The sequence below is a fragment of the Clupea harengus genome, unplaced genomic scaffold, assembly GCF_900700415.2.
Source record: "Clupea harengus unplaced genomic scaffold, Ch_v2.0.2, whole genome shotgun sequence".
Classification (NCBI taxonomy): Eukaryota; Metazoa; Chordata; class Actinopteri; order Clupeiformes; family Clupeidae; genus Clupea; species Clupea harengus.
In genome coordinates, this window is record NW_024879923.1 from 19,117 (window position 1) to 38,857 (window position 19,741).

A 19,741-nucleotide genomic window follows, 5' to 3' on the forward strand; every position below is an offset into this window, starting at 1 on the left:
AGCCAAATATCTAATGCTAAATTACTTTATATACCCTAACTCCTTCTGTAATTGCACCAACTTTCATACGTTACATCGCAAAAGTTTTGCCAGTTTATTACTGACTGTCTATAGTCACAAATGAGGGGGAAAAGTGCACTAAAATGTTAGAGGTGTCAAATGTCTCTCCAGATCTCTCATATTACCTTGTACTCTGGGTTAACGTTTTACTCTGGCAATTATCTATTGGAATTATCTAGATAAGATAAGTTAGCTAGGATAGGTCGTCAGCCAGCTACGGCCCTCTTAAAAAATAGCAAGCCTAGCTCCTCATTTATTAACAGCGACTCAGCAAAGTGTACTTGCGCTCTAATAAGCAGAGTCGTGTATGTGAGTTATCGTGCCTTTCTCAGTTTGATGAAAGCCCAACGAGTCTCTACCAAAACATTTTTTTTTCATCCCAGTCTGTGTTTTCAATTCAACGGAACTGCTCCCACCCTCGCTGATCAAATTACATGTTAACCGCTATCCGCTAGGTATAACCATGGTAACCAACACATACAAACCAACCGTCAACATCTCTATTTCTCATTGGTGGAAAGGCTGACCCGTTTTAAACAAAGTCTTACCTGGTTCGATAACTCCTCAGGTGTGCCATCTTCCTTAGAATGAAATGAAACATAATGGCAGAGAAGGCAAATGAGAGACATGGGTGCTGTGAAGATTGGAATAATGTCTGTCAGATGATCTACTTCTGACACCCACTAGGGTAAGCCTGAGAAGGCCATGAGGCATTGCATGTGACACTAAGCTTAATTGTACATCATATAACTAACGTTTTAATAAGTGTTTAGGCAAGCCTTCTTTAAACTGTCTTTGACACCCCTCAGTTGCTTGCAACATTTTCTTATCTATTCAAGCTGTCCGTTGTACACAAATGTGTGTTAGCAAGGAAGTGTGTCCCAGACTTACCTCAGGGAAGGCTGCTGTTTTGACAGGAATGGAAAGTTTTGAAAATGCCCTACCTGGAAAAGAAATCCAAAAGAACTGATATGACCCCCCCTAATTCAAAGGTTAATGAAAGGTAGGTCTAAAACGAAAAGAGTTTCCTTTTGTAGACTTTTCCTGTTTGTTCTGTTTGTACCTAACTTGACCTGATGCAATATTCAGGGAACTGCATGCTCTCAAGAGGCTCCTCTCTCTGCTTAGCACTCCGATAAGCAAACCACAGGTGACTAGACACGCTCTGCTTATACACTTGACTATCATTGCGGCAAGGACGCAATCGATATTTGAACCTATTTCATTGTGACTGCTTTTAGGTCACACTGCAGAATCACTCTAAAGGTGGCAAAACAGATTCCCATCTCCACCATACAGTTGACAGAAGTGGGAAGAGTTCAAAATCCACAAAGACCGAAGCCACTGAACTTGAGATTTTCAGGTACAATAATACAAATAATATGATGGAAATGCCATTCTGATCAGAACTGGGTGAGGAATAGCTTTTCATAACAATACTGTTTAATTTCTGTCCCAAGTCTGACCTACAGAGATCAAAGACATTTCTGCAGTCATCTCCATCACAAGACTTTCCAAAGCATCCTTACAGCTTTGATCAGAAACAGGCTCAACTGCAGGTGAATGTGACTGCTTTAGGCTGCCTTTACCCATAGGTCTGATAGTGCTTTAATCATCTATAATTTTGAACGTGTTATCTTAGACATGACAGGTTGGTAATATTTTCACATATCCCCTGACAGAGAATGGCTTGACCATACCCCCCCTGACAACATTCTGAGGGCCCTCATCTGCTTGCGGTTGTTAATCAGAGAACCACATTATCAGGTGACTTGTACCAATGCAGTGTATCCCTATCTGACATATAAGGAAGTGTTTCAACTTAAAGCGCTCAAAACAGTGTAAATATGTTATAACAAGTGCTAACACAGGAACAGCAGAAGTGAGTACATTCATGTGCTCGATAGAATAACCACACGTGTTGGTGGTTTCTAAATCCTGAACGTGCCATGACCTTACAATCTATTCCAGAGAGTTTTCCACGATCTCCAAGGATCCTGGCACCTTTCAAGGGTAGGTATTCATCTGAACAGTATGCTAGCGTTTGTGCATTGTGCTGAACTGTCCCGGGACTTGTGAGCAGTTTCCCCTTCATTGTGTCTCTCAGTATATGGACTTGGTATCACACCATTATTTGGATGCTGTGGAACAAACATTGGCTGTAGAACATCTAGTCGCCATGACATGTGAGCAATCCCGTTTTGCTATGTTTTATTCAGTAGTTTTCCCTCTTAATGGTTTAATTACAAAAAAAACATTGTGTCCCCTTTTGTGTCTGTGTAGATGTGTTTCAGAAAATTGCTGCAAAGGAAGACCAGAGAAAGTGGGTTATTGAATGTGGTGCACACAAGGTAGAGATAAAGAACTGCCGTAGTAATTCATTCTGATCCCTAAAGCCAGATACATTCCCCTAATTGTATTTGTCATCTGATTACATTTGCACAATCTCTGTTCATTTTGTCTGTATAGATTCTCGTGAAGCTCATGGCATCTAAAGATAGCAGTGTCTTACTAGGAGCTCTCCTGGTCCTGACCTCCCTGGCAGAGAGGTGCATTATGGTGCATGTAGTCCTAAAACATTTGCAGTCATCTGTTTGTTAATTGTCTGAGTCATGCGTAACGCATCCATCTCCTTGCTCTATACTTAGTCTGGAGTGCAAGGAGGAGATAGGAGAGCTGTGCATCGTCGAAAATCTGCTAGTCATCTTACAAGAATATGACCTGCTGTCCAAAAGGTGAATACACAGATCCACTCACATACTGCCTATACTATAACAGGACATTATATCCATTCTCACTCGTCCTACATTACATTTATGCTAAATGAGATACAAGTACAATGACTGCATTGTTTTTTATTATAAATTCAGTGGATTTGAATTCTTTACATCCTTACGTAAACACAGTGAACATAATATTCCCTTTATTCCAATCAGCATGTATACTCCCTGATGTTGAGATTGCTGTGTGTTTTGTGTAATGATGTCATGATGTGCCTAATTAGAATTAATGGGTTGTATGTGAACACCTGTGGGCGTGTTTCAGGATGTGTGCGGAGCTGCTGAGGCTGCTGTGTCCTGTGCGGCAGGTGAGGGAGCAGCTGAAGGCCTGTGAGGGCGTGCCCGTCCTGCTCAGCCTGCTCCACGCAGAGAACCTCAAGCTGCTCTGGAGCGTGGTCTGGGTTCTGGTCCAGCTCTGCCAGGATCCCGACGCCAGCGCTGAGATCCGATCCTGGGGCGGGGTGCAGCAGCTCCTGCGCATACTGCACGTGTAGGTCCTCAGGCAGGAGGAAGGATTTATTTTATTTTAAGATTTATTTATGGCCTTTTTTTTGCCTTTATTTGGATAGGACAGTGAAGTATATTGGACAGAAAGTGAGGAGGAGGGAAGAGGTGGGGAGAGGATTGGGAAACGACAGCAGGCCGGAATCAAACCTGTGTCCCGAGGGCATTGTAGCCCGTAAATGGGGGGCTTATGGGCCCGATTTATTTTATTTTCATGAATTGTTTTTATTATTATTAGTATTAGTATTATTATTATTAGTATTATTATTATTATTATGAACATTATTTTTAGCCTGGTTGTGTTTTGAAGTTTTACTTGAAGATCTCCTCCCATAGCTCCATACAGAGTGGCCCAATTTGTGTGACTTGTCTGATCTTTTATAAATGTCCAACCAAAATATGCACAAGAGAAAAAGTGATTACGAAAATAAAACTACAGTAATATAAAACCTTGATTACTGGGGAGTAACCAATTTAATTACAGCATACAAACTACCAATTAGCTAACATAAATTTAAATACAGCACAGTAATTATATGCTCATAAAACATCTAAAATTAAAAGAGATGAACACAGAAAGTAATTTATGAGGCCATTCCAGCGTGTAGACTGTATCCTCATTGACTCATAACTCTTAGTCCGTAGTGTCTCATGATTGCATTCTTAAAATCACTTGCTGCTTGTGCTCCTAAGAAATGACATTCATAACCCTGGCATTCCTAATAGCACAAAGCTAAATCTTCATGTTTCAACGTCAGGGTTTGTTTTTGTATATACAGCACATTAAGTATAATGGGGGTGTGTGGTTACAGTGGTTGGATGTTTTAAGACCATCTGCTTTGTATTTTAATTGTATTTTACGGTAATTTCATGTTGATCTGTGTAGTGAGCGGTCATATGTGTCAGACGGCCGCGCCTCCATTGAGACCCTCTCCAGTGCCAATGCAGGCTGTATCCAGGGGCAACACGTCTCCGAGGAGCTCAGCCCGCAGGAAGCTGCAGGAAACATCGTTGCTCTGCAGGCCGGTAGGTCAGCCACACCGGGCCAGGCTTTTACACGGCTCTACAACACGGTGTACAGTGATTTACAACACTAATGTGCATCTTTGAGTACCTAGAAAAGCGCTATATAAAATGAAAGTATTATTATTATTATTATTTGTATTCTGTAGTACTAGATCTCATCTCATAAGAGCCGTCTCGTTCTGTGTTTACTGTTTACTGTTTACTGTTTGCTCTTTCTCCTCCTCAGCCTGCTGCGCTGCGGTCACTGAGCTTGTCTTGGACGATGTGACAGCTCATCATGTTGTTCAGGTAGTAAGCATCCATCCCAACACACTGCACTATTATTGCACAACAGGTCTAGATACATTAAATTTGGGAACAGTTTCTTGCCAACTCGTAACCCAGTTGTGTTCACTCAGGAAAATGGGATCTACGTATTAGCTAAGCTGATTCTGCCACAAGATGGACCCAAGGGGTCATCTGTACAGGTACTTACCATAAACATCCTGACTGAAAATATAATCATATAAAATATATACAACACATAAAAAACAACTCAAATGTCTTTATCTAGTAGATTATATATTGTACTTAAACAGTTCACATTACAGATTTTCTGTCTGTTTTGTTGATCTTGCAGTGTTACGCATTTAGGACCCTTCGCTTCCTGTTCAGCATAGAGCGAAATAGACATCTGTTTAAAAGGTATGTGATATGCTGTTTGACATGATCCAAATATGAATACAGATGGTTTTGAATGAAAAAGAATGTTTTAAAGTGTTTTTTTTTTCTTTTAGACTGTTTCCATCTGACCTCTTTGAGATGTTCATTGATGTTGGACATTACATTAGAGATATTACAGCCTATCAAGCACTGCAGGAAAAAGTTTCTGTTTTCACTGTAAGGAAATTGTATTATTTGTAATGTCATTTCTTGTTTGTTTTCATATTGTAATGTGGTAGTATGTTATAGTACATGTGTAACTTCCCCCCGATATATGGTCGAGTCTTGAACTGATGTTTTCTTGTATGTTATATCTTGTATGTATCTTATATGGTAATGTATTTCAGACTGTATGCCATCACAGCTGTGATACAGGTGTATTTTTAAAATGTCCCATTAAAGTTGTAAAAAAAGAAAAATCATATTTGTTCAATATCAGAATCAGTGTAAAGCAAGCACACTTCCCTCAGTAGTGCACACATGCCAACAATCATTGCAGAAATCTGAGCAGATCTGTGCAACCTAAAATAAATGGCACCACACTAAGGTATGCCTTTGAAGACCGATGCCTATTTGATGGTCCACAGAGCGAAGAACTAAATGAGTTGAAGGAAAGCATCGAGACAGCGGACCAGAACCGCCCCCCTCTGAAAGTGATCAATGGCTACGCCATTCTGGACCATCTGGGTAGCGGGGCCTTTGGCAGTGTTTTCAAGGTGTTGGCCATCATTTTATCATTTGATATGATCATTTTTTTTCACTCTTTCATCAAAAGTGTTGAGGAAATCTGGTTCTCACGTTGCTCTTTGATTTGTTGGGCCTGCTGAAAGGTCCGGAAACAGAATGGACAGAACCTTCTGGCTCTGAAGGAAGTGAACCTCCACAACCCGGCTTTTGGCAAAGACAAAAAGGCCAGAGACAGCAGTGTGGAGAAGATCGTCTCGGAGCTTACCATCGTCAAGGAGCAGGTACTAATCTAGAGTAACAGATGGCTGCTGTGTCTGACTCAAATTTACATTTCAGTGTGTGAGTCATGCCCTGTATCATTATCTTGTGACATGCTAGCATATGATGTAAACACAACAGGCTATATGGAACCGTGATGCTGTGAAGTATTAGAAAAATTTTATGAAATGTAATGCAACAGCTCATACAGATTGTAAACAGTTCAAGGCCAAGATGGAAACTATTTGAGGTAACAACAATTATTTCTATTCTCTAATAAACTCCTCCAGATGACCCACCCAAACATTGTGAAATACCTTAAGACATTCTTGGAAGGTGAGTGTCACAACAGGTCTGTGGCAGGTGTCGTCTTTGCTTCATAATGACTCCAAAATCAGCAAAGGACCTATGCCATTATAGAGAAATAGTAATGTTATTATCATTTGTTCCAATTATAATATACAATTATTATTTGTTACAATTGTAATATACAATTATAATTACAATTATAATCAATTCTGTTGATTTTTGATGAGGTTGAAGATATTGCTGTTGGTGTGGTATGGCGTTATCTTGTACTGTTATCACAGGTGACAGGTTGTATGTTGTTATGGAGCTGATAGAGGGAGTTCCTCTCTCTGACCATTTCACCTCGCTCAAAGACAAGCAACAGCAGTTCACTGAAGACAGAGTCTGGAACATTTTCATACAGGTAACAACATGTGAAATGGGACGAGCAATGGAGATTTAGATCTAGTTCCTGTAAGAGAACGATAACTCTACATGTTATGTGAAGATAATGTAAAGGTTATGCATTTGCCTTGTGATGAATGAAAGGATGTTTTTCTATTTGGTTTCTCCACAGTTATGCCTAGCACTGAGATATTTGCACAAAGAGAAGAGGATTGTCCATAGAGACCTCTCCCCTAATAACATCATGCTCGGAGAGAAGGACAAAGTCACTATCAGTACATAACTTATGTTCATCAGTTCTTCCTGGTCCTCCTTGTCTTTTCATACTCATCTACTCTTATCTGTTAAACTGTGCATTGAAAATTTAAAGACAATTCTGAGTACAATTCTTAGTGGTTCTTGCTTTAAACATTATAATTCTTTGTGGTTGTGATTGGATATAAAATACAGGTAGAGATCATATGGTGCAGTTATGTAACTAATAATATCAATAGATGCGTCAATGAGAATAGCATCTTTCTTCATGTGGCATAGTACAGATAGCCACTGACTGCACATTGGCTCTGTCGACAGATATGGACGATACATTAGAAGTAACTCTTACAGACTAGAATTCACACAGGGATACATTTCCATTCCTTATTGATAACCAGATGAAACAAATATCTCTCCAGCTGACTTTGGCCTTGCAAAGCAGAAACAAGAGAACAGCAAGCTCACGTCAGTGGTCGGCACCATACTCTACTCCTGGTAAGTGTCAGTGAATGCATATGGATGAACATGTACTTCACTCATACTTGTCTCACCCTCCTCTAAAAGTGATGATGTTGATGTGATGTGGTTCTTTCAGCCCAGAGATAGTGAAGAGCGAGCCGTATGGGGAGAAGGCGGATGTTTGGGCCTTGGGCTGTGTCCTGTACCACATGCTCGCCCTCCAGCCTCCCTTCTACAGCGCCAACATGCTCTCCCTCGCCACCAAGGTTCTCATGCAAACTGTGGATATCACACAGCATGGATGATAGACGTATTGATAGACATGCTACTAGATAGATAAACTTTAATTAATCACGTTAGGGAAATTCAGGTATAATAGCAACAAGGTAATAGGAATCAAATGTATACTTAAAAAATAAATATTGTTTTAATTCATTAAATATTTATTATTAAACATATTCAAATATTTCATAGCAGTAATCCTATTATACTCCAACGCTCTCACGTTCTGATGCAGGATGTGTGCTTGACCTCTGAATAACAATGTGTGCTTGAATAACAATGTTTGTTCTGTAGATTGTGGAGGCAGTCTATGACCCAATAGAGGAGGGTGTCTTTTCAGAGAGAATCCAAGACCTGATCAAATGGTGAATTCAGTGGCATATTTGACCTCCATCACTGTTGCCTTTAAGGCAAAGATCAGTGATAACCACAACATGAAATCTTGTGGTTTAGTGTAAGGTTGTGTTTCCCTTCCAATGATTGTGCAGGTGCCTAACTCCAGACCCAGACAGCCGGCCCGACATCGTAGAGGTCAGCGCAGGGATCTCAGATGTGCTGATGAAGTTCATGGATAACCTGTGCGCCAGCCATCAGGCCCTCGAGCGCAGGGCCGAGCGAGACAGGAAGCGAGCACAGAAGTACTTCCTGGAGTCCAACCAAGTCAGGCTTGAACACTGGGACGCACTTAACTGTCAGGTGACTAGATATACTTGTTTATACGGTTCATGCAGCAGTTAGATAATTAGAGGCATTATGTTTCTCTCCCTCTTAAGAGCTGGTTGGTTGTTTCCTAGGACATTTAAAACATACATTGAGGACTTAAGCCTGTATGCTTGTTAAACCACATTCAAGTTGTGCAACTGTGTTGTTTTAGGGGAAAATCATCAGGGAGCATGTAACCACTTCAAAGACTGGATCTGTAGGCAATCTGCCTTCTTCTCTATGCAGTTCACAACCTGGAGAGGAAAGAGTAGACCAGGGCAAGTTACACTGTAACTATAACAGTCCCCCATTGCAAAAGGTATGTTATAGTTTCTTGCAACAACCACTTTATCATCACTGTAAATCATTTTGTTGTGTTTTTCCGACAGATAATGGTTTTGAGGAAGACTCAAGAACACCTTGCAGCTCTGTCACAGAGCCCCATAAACGCTTCAGTAAGACCCTCCTAACTATCTTGTCAAGTCACATTCAGACTTGTTTTAGCTTGCTTTTGAAACAGTCATCAGAGGTAATATATGGTTCCTCTCTACTGCCCTAAAGGGTCGACCAAGTGCAGTGTGAGCCACTCTCTGTCAGAGCACTCTTCTGCCTGGTGAGTTGTTACGAGCGAAGGGTGCTTCTTGGTATGTGTCTCTTAATACCAGTTGTCGCTGGGAAATTTTGAAGTACCTCTGTGATCCTATCCCCCCCCCTTGTGCTGACTGTATTGTTACCTCCACTGAACAGAAGAAAAGTGTTTTAATAAGGTGCCACAAGGCGATGAGTAATGACCATTAACCATTTTGTGAAGCTTCATTGTGTTATTTTTAAATAGGGCCATTTATTAATTTTCTCCTCCTGCTGATAATGTGTAATATGAAATGTGTTTCATTCCCAAATGACATCATACCTCCACGTCTTCGTCTTTTAGTGGGGATTTTGCACTTCCACAGCCAAAGACCCGTCCAGGTTAGATTATATTTATTTAGTTAATTAGTTGAAAGTAAAGGACCTCAAACCTTTTGGTTTATCTTTAGTAATACAAAATGTGTTACAGCAGTGAAAGGAATGATAGACATACTCATAATAGAGTCTTTATGATGTGTGTTCATAAAATAATAGTCACAATAAATTCGTTTTGTTCATGTAATTGTTTTCTATGACCTATAGCCACAGCAGGAATTTTCGTATCTCAGAGGAAACTTCGGCAAATAGAGGACCCAGTCCAAAGATTGGTTGGACTACTGCATAAAATGATTTATATTTGTCAGGTAGGCACCTGTACCGAATTTCTGACTGAAGATGATACTGTACTATACTACATATATATATATATATATATATATATATATATATATATATGAAGAAGATACTATACTGTATTCTCACTGTCCCAACACTAACCATGTTACTCCATGTTACTCCCCCTAAACTATCAGCTTCCTCCTGCCCCACAATACAACCACAGAAGGCGAACTATTGAAAGGTTCAAAAAATCGTTATTCCATCACGGAAGCGATCCATATAACCTTAAAGTGGAGTTAAACAAGGTATGGCTTTATCCCTTACAGTCATTTTACAATTAGTAGCCATGATTTGCTTTATGAACAACAGCCTTTCACCTTCTTTCAACTATATGTTTCTGACCTGCTTGAGATGTGGTTAAGCGATAACAAAAAGGGAGAGGTCCAAATATGTCAATGTATGTATAATATACAGTAGCATGTGTCTTCTTATCAGCCCTTCATTTGTCCAATAACATATTCCAAGGGACTCCACAGGGGTGTAAGTATCAGGGCTTTTTAACCATTGGGTTCCTTAGGTTCTTCAAGGAAGCACAGACCTGGTGGAGTCAGTGTCTCCCAGCAGAGACTGGTGGTCCCTGGTCCAGTCTTTAGGAGGGGAACCTTTCAGCGCTGAAACACGAGGTACAGTGAGGTGTCTAAATCTGATTCTGGTTTATCAGTGGTTTCTCCACCTGTGTCGTTTCCTGAAAGCTTTAAAAACATCTTCCTGTAAACAGGTGAGAGCGGTTATGCAAGTCCACAAGATGGTATCACATATGAACACCTGCAAGTGAGTCTATTGTGTCCTCCTGCCTCCATCGTGTCTCCATTGCTGTCTTGAAAGTACTTGTGCATTGAATGCCTAACTTCTTTTGTTCATTTACTCCAAGACGCTGATCGAGGAGGAGCTAGAGGAAAATGGCTACTATAACACAACAGCATCCAGGTAGGCATGAAGAGGGTTGAAGAACGCGCTACTCTAGAGAAACCTTTTACTTTTTGTGACATTATCTAATTTTACTGGCGTTTTTACTGATTCCTTTGTCAGTGGTACAGTTAATATTGTACAGTTAAAAATAATGCAAATGGACTAAAATGGCATTAAATAATAGCATAGTGACACCTATGCTCGCTCAGCCTGTAGCTGTGTCATTGTCATTACCTCTGACATAATTCACCACAGTAAGGATCAGGGGGCAAGGAGTGGAAACCAGAGAACCTCATCTCCGCGCATTCTTGTATGCTCCGAAGCCTGTCACAACAAGACCACGTGATGGACCAGTCAAACCCCTGCTGTGAAGAAGAAGGCAGGATCATCTTAGTGTGTGCAGTGCACCTTATGAAGTGTTTACATGTATAGAAGGAGGTGTGGAACTGACATACTGATTATATATTAAGTCACACCTACAGCTCAACTTCCTAGTATCACCACATTGTTGGCCAGAGAAGCCTAGATGAAACCCTTACGTAGATGTGCAATTATTAGACGTACGTGCCAGTTTACCCTTAAATAATTGTAAACTGAGTTGAACTCACTGTGCAACAGACAAGGGGGTACATTTACTGCAGAAAAGGGGGTAATCTACTGCAGAAAAGGTTTTGCTGTGTACCTGATATTTAATCTTTTGGATTCCATAGCCCGCCCATTGTCTGACTTCCAGATGAATGGGAAGTTAGTTCTACTGGGTGTTCAGTTTTACGCTGCGTTTCCTTTAGAAACACCTCAGCAACATCAGCCTATCTTCATTATGAATGCGTCTGTGTATTTCTAGGGCTGTTGAATTCATTCTGTAGTCTAAGCTTTTCTGTGGTGATGAACTAGAGCAGGAAGGGCGGCCTTTGCCCTGTGACACAAATCTAGTATTTTAAGATTCCTGCAGTTGTCTTACTGTAGTAGCCTATAGTTAATGATTCTGCTCATCCACTTGTAAAATTCCCTCAAATGGTTATGTACATATTTACAATTGAGTGTCTTCATAGTTCTACAAGTCTTGTATTTATTTATTTTAAATCTCAGGGTGACTGATGCACTTTTACTATTCTGACATTCTGTTATCTTGTTGTCAGATGGGTTTGGAATGTATCACAAACTGCACTTTGCATGAACTTATTGCATCATATTAAATAGCACAATACAATAGTCTAGCCACCTTGTCTTTCTCTTGTCCTTGAAATAGTATGAATCCGTACAGAGTGAACAGCCCCATCTGGTGGACAAAGATGCACAATACCGTTCTATATTGGGGAACTGGCTATTTGCCAATTTTTTAAATCCAATGTGATGAAAGCACACAAACATAATCACATACCATTGCCATGATGACTTGTTTTGTGATTGTGTATAAAAAAAACTTTGGACTATGCCACTATAAAAAAATTCAGTATTTACGTGAAAAGTACAAAAGAAAACAGAGAACACAATATGTTATATACTATTTGTATATATTTATTGATTTGCTATTTATATAGATACATCTGCAATAGATATACACAACTATACATACTGGACTCATTTACAAAGAAAACCAGAATAAAGACAAAATAGATATGGACATATGTTGGTGTAGATCAGATTTGAACTGTCCTCTGCCAATTACATTGTCCAGCTGCTTCCTCTGCATAGAATATTCCAGAACAGCGGACACAGAAAGCACACTAATCCCTGGCAATGGGATTTAAAATGTCTCACTGGTCTGTTCACAGAAAAAAAAATGAAAACAAAACAATAAGCAACAACAACAACATAGAACAACAGAAGAGTAGCACACCCCATGTCCACACGCAGACACGAGGCCTTAAGGCCATCTGCATTCTTCTTGGTAAACGTTCACTTGCTCTTTCCCTTTGCCTTTCCTCTGTGCAAGGTACAGAAATGCTGTACCTGATTTCCTGGCGAGGTTTGGATACTGGAAGTACAAGGAAGTTGAAATATACATTGGTTCTTGTATTGCAAATGGCGGTAACAAACACTCAGTACTGTTCATCCTGTTGACAAAGCTTTTTGCACTTTCGAGGGAATTATCTCTAGACCCAAACAATGTTTTCAGGCGCATACTCCGATGGTCACATGACAAGGTCCAAGCAAATAGGCTCTGTGAAAAGGCTGCTTCTGATCTGCGCAGCAATACCTTGTGCAAAAAAAAGTAGTACTACTACAACATAACAAGCAAACAGGAAATAACAAAAAAAAGGCAATGCATATGTGCATTCTGACTGCTAGCTAGAACTAACCTAGCCATACATTCTGACCAACAGAACTACATATTATCATGATTCGCAAGCGAACTTAAATTAAAATATTTCAAGGGAAAGAAATTAGACTGTCTTGTTTTTCGGAAGGACAGATTGACATCAAGGTTCTTACAGAGATAGCCATGCATCTGCAGCAACAGGACCTTATGCAAACTGTATCATTCTCTTCAAGGTGTAGTGTTTAAGAAACTACAAGGAAGATGAGCAGGCATAAGCATATACATTAGTATACCTTATGGTTATGATTTACACACTTGAGAAATACAAGTGCAATAGACCCAACAAAGTAATACAGTGGTTCTTAGGATCCCAGACATGATCCATCAATACATACATCTGTTTCAATCTGTGTGATACCTCCAAATCTTCAAAATCCACAAAGGGTTCACACAAATACGTGCATGTACATAATGGCAGTCAATCCTTTTTTTTTTTTTTTTTTTAACTTCCTTTTTTTCCATACACCCTTTCCACTCCAAAAGCAATACAAAAAAATTAAAAAAACTTTACATACATTCTACAGTGACATTTTAAACCCCCCATGTTGGTCATTTGAGAAGACGAAGTGCTTCCTGGTTCATGGGTGGACCTTAAAGGCCAAGAGTGCCTCGGAGTGCAAGTTGTTGAGCGAACGGAGGTCAGGCAGTTTGAGGAGCAGCTTGGTGAAGACAGCAGCCTCGTTGGCGTGGTTCTTCATGATCAGACCCCGCAGTGCACGGATGAGGTTGTCCTGCAGTGCCTCCACTGAGTTCATGTCTTCAATACCTGACCGGTCTGCAAAAAAAAAAACGGCGGGAAAGGAAAGGGTGAGAAAAAAAGGTGTTAAATAACTGACACGTCCTTCACCAAGTGATGTGCTTTTTCTAACTTTTTTTTTTTTTTTTCTAACTTTAATTCCACACACTGTGAACTTTACCCTTATCAGTGTGATTACTGTACTGGCTATTGAGAGGAATGTCTCAGTGCCATGAAAAACAGGAAGTGACACGTACCTGCCGACACCAGCACCACGGCGGTGAAGTGGCTCATCTCCTCCTCGCTCAGCCGCAGGGACAGGAGCTTCTCGCTGAACTCGAACATGGAGTTGAGGAGCTCTCCGGCGCCCATGGAGCGCAAAGACTCCAGGCTGTACTTCTTGCCGCTCAGGAAAGTCACGGTGCGTTCGTTCACATCGAACAGCGAGGCAAAGCGCACCATAAGCACCTGGTGGGAGGAGTGTAGAGGTCAAGGTCAGGAAAACAAAACATGACAAAATGATCTTTTAGCTCTTTAAACATGCTAAATCTGCTAATTTGCCAACTCTGGCCTAGTTGTTGAATCCTGATCTACTTCTTACATGATATGGCATGTTATGTTTGATCTGTGCTGGATAGTGTCAAGCTGAAGCTTACACAATGACTGTCTGTGATTCTGGGACGGAGCCGGACTCTTACCTCAAAAGTGCCGGCCTTCAGAAGGCTGACTTGGTCGTGCTGCGAGAGGTCCTGGAATCCTGGAATTCGCCTGGAAAATTCCACCACCTCCCTAACAGCAGGGGTGAAACTCATGGAAAATTCCTCCCAGATTTCATGACTGGACAGGCTTGGGTCTACGATGGGGGAGGAGTTCATAGGACATACCTGGGAGGACAGATGACAAATGATTAGAAAGGGAGACACTTGTAAGAAGAAAAATCCTAATAATGCCTTTCTGTTCCGTTTCCAATTCTCCTTTTCAAACCTACAGTTCAAAACAATACTGAATAACATACTCCATCTTGCTCTGAGCTAGTGACATGAATTACAAGAGTTTAATGATAGCCTGACATGACACTAACCAGATGCCCTCGGTTGCCAGACACCGCTGGCGCTTGCTCCTTCACGCTGTGGCTGTAGTGGTAGGAGCTTTGGGAGTTAGCTGCATAAGTACCACTAGGGGCGCCGTTGAGCTGCTGTATGGTGCCGTAGCCGCTCCTCTCCTCCCTGTAGGACCAGCTCTGAGGTTGCTGTGTGTAAACAGGATGGTAGCTCCTGTGAGATGTGTTGGTCATGTTGTCATTGCGATGTCTTCCATACTCTGGGCATTCCTCCATGCTGCTCTGGCTCAGCTGTTCGGCCAGCCCCAGCGAGGGGGAGCTTCTGGCGGGGGAGATGGGCGACCTGGCCGGCCTCTCCTGCTTAAATGCGAACATGTTCTCCTGGACCACCGTGCAGCTCCCGCTGCTGCCGGCGGTGACGGCATCCTCCTCGCCGCTGTCTGACGCACAGGAAGATGGGGAGCTCAGGGAGGTGTCCATGGGAACGTTGGACTCGGAGTCGGCGGACACACTCTGAGGCGAAGAAGGGTCTGATGATGATGATAATGAGGAAGACACAGAGGAGGAGGTGGGTGAGGGCCTGGAGGTGTTGGGGACGGGGATAGGGATGGGCTCCGTCGGGCAGGGCGCAGTCTGGGTGCCATGCAGCATGTGGTGCAGCTGGCTGGTGGTCATCATGTTGTTCATGGCGTTCTGCATCTCGAGGAGCATGCGTTGCTTTTCCCGCTTGGGGATGCGGCCAAATCGGACAGCTAAACAGGACGAAGAGAAGAGGTCAGAAAAACACAACTCTTTCCTCTCTTCAGCACCCTTGACACAATACTAATTCTAAAAAGGCCCTACAGATAAACGTTGGACCAAACTGGTCGTGTACATCTAAACACATCATAGACATCTGTCATGTCATTTCTGTACCCTCTATAGTCTGACAGATAAAGAATCTACCCCCATCTACTCACCATCTCTTGACATGCCAACTGCCATGCACTTCTTGAACCGGCACTGTTGGCAGCGGTTGCGGTTGATGCGCACAACGGTGCAGCTTTCAGTCTTCAGACACTTCTTGTACTGAATATTCTGCTGAATACTCCTTCTGAAGAAGCCCTGGGAATGTAATGCAATGAATTACACCACTGTACAACAGCACTGTACAACAGCACTGGACCACATGAAGGTGTACATGCTGCAGTATAGCAAGGAAGCAGAATAAACATGACCTTACAGAGGCTTCTTGTTTTTAAAAACATGACCTCTGAGAGAGGCGTTTTGACCTCAGAGAGGCTTTTTGTCTTTAAACAGTCTGAAAAAAGTTTAGAAGTAGATCCTCACCTTGCAGCCTTCACAGGCATGAACTCCATAGTGAAATCCTGAGGCCACGTCTCCACACACTTTGCATAGTAAAACCATGCCATTCAGCTCTGAAAACAACAACCACACCATAATGATTAACCAAAGTCTTAGTCTTTAGCCATATTACCCATTTAGCAAATGCTATTTTTTTTGTTGCTCTGAAGCACTGTACAAATACACAAGAAAACATGACTGGTTGTTCGTCAGAAACGAAACCATTGACAGTGGCGTTAACAGAGCCCTGTTAGAGGATCTAGTTTAGCGTCTAAAAAAAGTGTCTGCTAAATGCGGGAAGGCCCCAAACTGTCACCCATTGATGGGCTCTTGTTAAACTTCCCTATGAAAAAAACATCAGAGCAAACTTTCACTGTGACTCACTGGTTATGCTGCTCTTGCCAGTGGAGGGGTGCGCCCCCGACTTCTCAGAGGTGTGGCCTCGGGACTGGGTGAGCTTAGAGGGTCCGCCCCGGCTGGGCATCGTGGAGAGAGGGGGGGAGGTCGAGGAGCTGCTGCTGCTGCTGCCACTACTACTACTAGTGCTGCTGCTGGAGCTGTCATTCAAGCATGCCTCAGGGCAGGGGGAAGTGCCAGAGGAGCGAATGTACGCGATAACACCCCCTGTAATGCAAGGAGAAATTAAATCAGACTCATTGAGAGAGTTCACAGTAGTGCAGGGAAGTCAAGGGCAGACATTCAATTATGTAATATCAGCTTTCATCAATGAAGTAGCCTTAAACATTTTTTTAAATGGCTTAATTAAGCAATTAAATGCTCAAGAGTTTCAGACAGGGAAAGAAGTTATGAAACATAAGAGGAAATGCAACAGTTTTCAGCAGTGGCCAACCATATAGGGGAAGGAGTAGAAGACATGTCTTCAGTCACTGTTATTGACCTATTTCTGTACATCCCATATACCTTGTTGAGTAACACTGTTACATAATCGAACTACATGCAACCCACAATAACAAATACACTCTCAGAGTTTCTGATGGAGATTAGGCTAAGAGAAGTTACATTGCTCCGAGCATTCTGGTTTCAGTATGCCTTACTAGAGGGAAAGTTGAATCTTGATGAAACCTGATGACTGTACAGCATTTCTGTTGTCTGCCACTGGGATCTCTTATAAGAACGATCATAGTCTCATAAAAATAAAAGTTACTGATAATGATAACTAATGCTTATTGTGTGTAGGCCAAATGGGCGTGTACATGTAGAGAAAGAAATAGTCAAAGAAAAACAATACCAAAATGTTTTTCCTAAATGTTAATGACTTTGCTCGGTAATTTTGTCATGTTAATGGCGCTAAAGTGGATGTCGATCATGAATAGCACGGGGCGTTACCTAACTAGCAATGACGCTTTAATTACTGGACACTCCCACACGTGGGTCTGTCGTGTTTTCTATGGGGGAAATATCTGGGTCAAGACTACTGTCTCCCGCTGCCTCACGTGGTACTGCAGTCTGCCACAGCGCCCGTACATCGTTCAGAATGATGTAATGAGTGCGTCACAGCGAATTTCGACCAATAAGAAACGAGAAAAGGAGAATCGTGTAGACAGAGGCACATGACCAGGCTGGCTTGGCCATGTGAGATTGAGGAACCCAGACATCGTGAGTACAGTGCGTTCACAACACAAGCACTCCTAACCCACATAAGGCGTGACTTATCTATGACGAAAACAGCGAAATAACTTCCCGACAGAAACTTACAAATATACACATATAAAAACAACTTTTTACATACATTTGTTCTACAAATGTAGACCACTTGACTGAAGACATAAATGCCAACTGTAAGCCCGAATAAGTCATTTGTAATGAGTTTTTGTCTTCGACATAGTGATAGGTAAAGATAAGGAAAGCCTATGGATATCTTTAAGCATGGTAGACAATTTCAATACAAATAAATGACTCTTACCCAATTTAGTTGATTCCATGTTATGCTGTGTGCGTTGAAAAATCGAGAGGCAAAAATATCTTGAAGCAAGTAACTACTGATGACCAAGAATATTAAAAAATATACCCGGTATACATCAATGTGCACAGATTACGTAGACTTTCTCCTGAACTGAAACAATGTAGCTTGCAACAGTACTACTAATCAAGCCACAGTAACACTGTTGTCTTTTACTCTGCCGCGGCAATAAGAACGAGACATAGTTCCAAATACTATCTCAAAAAAGTCACTGCAGGAAACATCCGCAGCACAGGTCTTCACACCAGCGCGTTTGGATTCTCGCTAATCTTCTATGAAAGACGCTTCTAAGCACGGATATGTCCGATGTGCATGAGCACGGAAAATGAATGACAAGTGAAATTGTTCGAGTATGGCACTCCCTAGCTGTGTGACCGCGCTGTACTGAATGTTCAGAGTTGTGTGTTGAACATGTGACCTGTTTGTCGGCCACTCCTCCTGGCCTGGCGCTCTGAGTCACTTTAACCCAGTGACACACTTTTTTTTCAGAGGCGGAGTCTTCACTTGGTGGATGTAATAACCCTGCTCTCACGTTGTTGCAGGCATGCAACGTGTTTCCAGTAGGTGTATATTCATTATGTCACTGGAAGTCGCGTAAATAGCTATGTGACTAGACAAGCGGATTCAAACACAGATATACGCTCACCTTTTCTCTTCACCATGTTATGTATGTTTTGTGATTTGCAGCTGCAACACTGCAATTTCCCTTTGATGATCAATTAAGTAATCCATCTATGATTCACGTAATTATCTTGTCACATATAATCAGGCCAATAATCCCAATAAAAAAAATAAAATAAAAAAAAGTTTGCCTCTGTTGACGGTCTCCAATTAAGTTGCACAATGAGTTAGCCTATGATGGCCAAGCCCTGGGCACAGTCGGCTGGCAGCGATAGCGTTGGAAGAGTGTGTGCAGGGAAGGGGGGTTTTAAAATCATTTGGTCTGCTCATGTTTGTAGTAGGCCTTTTATTATTATACTGAAGGGGCTTTTTTCCATTTAATTTAGCTTTAGCTGACTATCTATGTAGGATACTGGAAACAACATATGGCCACAAAAAAACCCTCATCTGAGATTTTTAATTTTTTTGCATGCCCATGAATTATGCTGAAACAAGACAGAGAGGGCGCATTAAACCATTCGTTTTAAAGAAAACAAACTATTTAGTTGACTCAGCTGATTGTGTTCATTCATTCATTCAGACACTGAATAAAGATAGAATTAAGAAGTCTTAAACACTGAAGCGGACCCTGGAGGATATTTGTTTTTGCTTTGTTATGTGCTAATAATAAATACGTTTCTTAATGTTGTTTGATGATATTAAAAAGATAAATTGAATTGTAGCCTGTTTGTTTGAAAAACTATTCAACCCCTACACATTAGAAGTGGAAAAAGAGCCCCTTTAGTGTAATAATGCATTCATTCATAATTTATGTGAGAGCGATATAAAGATGCTTTTGAAAGATTACCATTGACCGTACACAAGGGCTCCCCCTCCTCACAAAAGCCAATTTAACCACTGCATCTATCTATAGACCTCCATCCCATCAGTGGAATCAAGACTTATATTAGTATTGTCTTGTACAGATTGGATAATAATCCCAAAATAAAAAAATATGAACATGTGTTACTTAAAAGGTATTCCTATGAGTACTCTGGACGGCTTTGATGAAGTT

General features: G+C 41.4%; 3 protein-coding genes across 3 annotated transcripts; 2 read left to right on the plus strand and 1 right to left on the minus strand.

Moving 5' to 3' along the window:
- The first annotated feature begins 155 nt into the window (after positions 1–155).
- LOC122130742 (serine/threonine-protein kinase Nek10-like) lies at positions 156–9,133 on the plus strand. Its single transcript, XM_042705492.1, has 28 exons — positions 156–748; positions 978–1,063; positions 1,150–1,210; positions 1,302–1,423; positions 1,521–1,619; positions 1,743–1,827; positions 2,032–2,073; positions 2,168–2,246; positions 2,344–2,411; positions 2,530–2,609; positions 2,709–2,795; positions 3,106–3,330; positions 4,231–4,370; positions 4,597–4,658; positions 4,769–4,837; positions 4,990–5,054; positions 5,147–5,249; positions 5,660–5,788; positions 5,903–6,040; positions 6,308–6,353; positions 6,608–6,729; positions 6,883–6,985; positions 7,385–7,460; positions 7,561–7,690; positions 8,001–8,071; positions 8,195–8,402; positions 8,581–8,863; positions 8,970–9,133. The coding sequence occupies exons 2-28, from the start codon at positions 996–998 to the stop codon at positions 9,023–9,025; spliced, it is 2,817 nt and encodes a 938-aa protein (XP_042561426.1). The 5' UTR covers positions 156–748; positions 978–995; the 3' UTR covers positions 9,026–9,133.
- Positions 9,134–9,509: 376 nt separating this feature from the next.
- LOC122130747 (serine/threonine-protein kinase Nek10-like) lies at positions 9,510–11,985 on the plus strand. Its single transcript, XM_042705498.1, has 6 exons — positions 9,510–9,679; positions 9,848–9,958; positions 10,231–10,336; positions 10,432–10,484; positions 10,585–10,640; positions 10,878–11,985. Exons 1-6 carry the CDS (start codon positions 9,662–9,664, stop codon positions 10,966–10,968), a joined length of 435 nt encoding a protein of 144 aa, XP_042561432.1. The 5' UTR covers positions 9,510–9,661; the 3' UTR covers positions 10,969–11,985.
- Positions 11,986–12,119: 134 nt separating this feature from the next.
- On the minus strand, positions 12,120–18,482 carry nr1d2a (nuclear receptor subfamily 1, group D, member 2a). The gene is made up of 8 exons (XM_042705493.1): positions 18,010–18,482; positions 16,470–16,709; positions 16,071–16,159; positions 15,701–15,845; positions 14,763–15,493; positions 14,380–14,565; positions 13,939–14,149; positions 12,120–13,720 (listed from the first exon to the last, which is right to left on the minus strand). The coding sequence occupies exons 1-8, from the start codon at positions 18,026–18,028 to the stop codon at positions 13,524–13,526; spliced, it is 1,818 nt and encodes a 605-aa protein (XP_042561427.1). The 5' UTR covers positions 18,029–18,482; the 3' UTR covers positions 12,120–13,523.
- Between the last annotated feature and the right edge of the window lie 1,259 nt (positions 18,483–19,741).

Bases quoted from the DNA above. Each gene is read 5' to 3' on its own strand.
- LOC122130742 (XM_042705492.1), top strand. From the start codon at position 996: ATGCCCTACCTGGAAAAGAAATCCAAAAGAACTGATATGACCCCCCCT. The intron at 6,041-6,307 runs GTACTAATCTAG...AAACTCCTCCAG, and splicing joins TTACCATCGTCAAGGAGCAG to ATGACCCACCCAAACATTGT. The intron at 6,354-6,607 runs GTGAGTGTCACA...CTGTTATCACAG, and splicing joins CCTTAAGACATTCTTGGAAG to GTGACAGGTTGTATGTTGTT.
- LOC122130747 (XM_042705498.1), top strand. The intron at 9,959-10,230 runs GTATGGCTTTAT...TGGGTTCCTTAG, and splicing joins TTAAAGTGGAGTTAAACAAG to GTTCTTCAAGGAAGCACAGA. The intron at 10,641-10,877 runs GTAGGCATGAAG...AATTCACCACAG, and splicing joins TATAACACAACAGCATCCAG to TAAGGATCAGGGGGCAAGGA.
- nr1d2a (XM_042705493.1), bottom strand. The intron at 16,160-16,469 runs GTGAGTCACAGT...TGTTGTTTTCAG, and splicing joins TGGCAAGAGCAGCATAACCA to AGCTGAATGGCATGGTTTTA. The intron at 15,494-15,700 runs GTGAGTAGATGG...CGTCCTGTTTAG, and splicing joins AGTTGGCATGTCAAGAGATG to CTGTCCGATTTGGCCGCATC.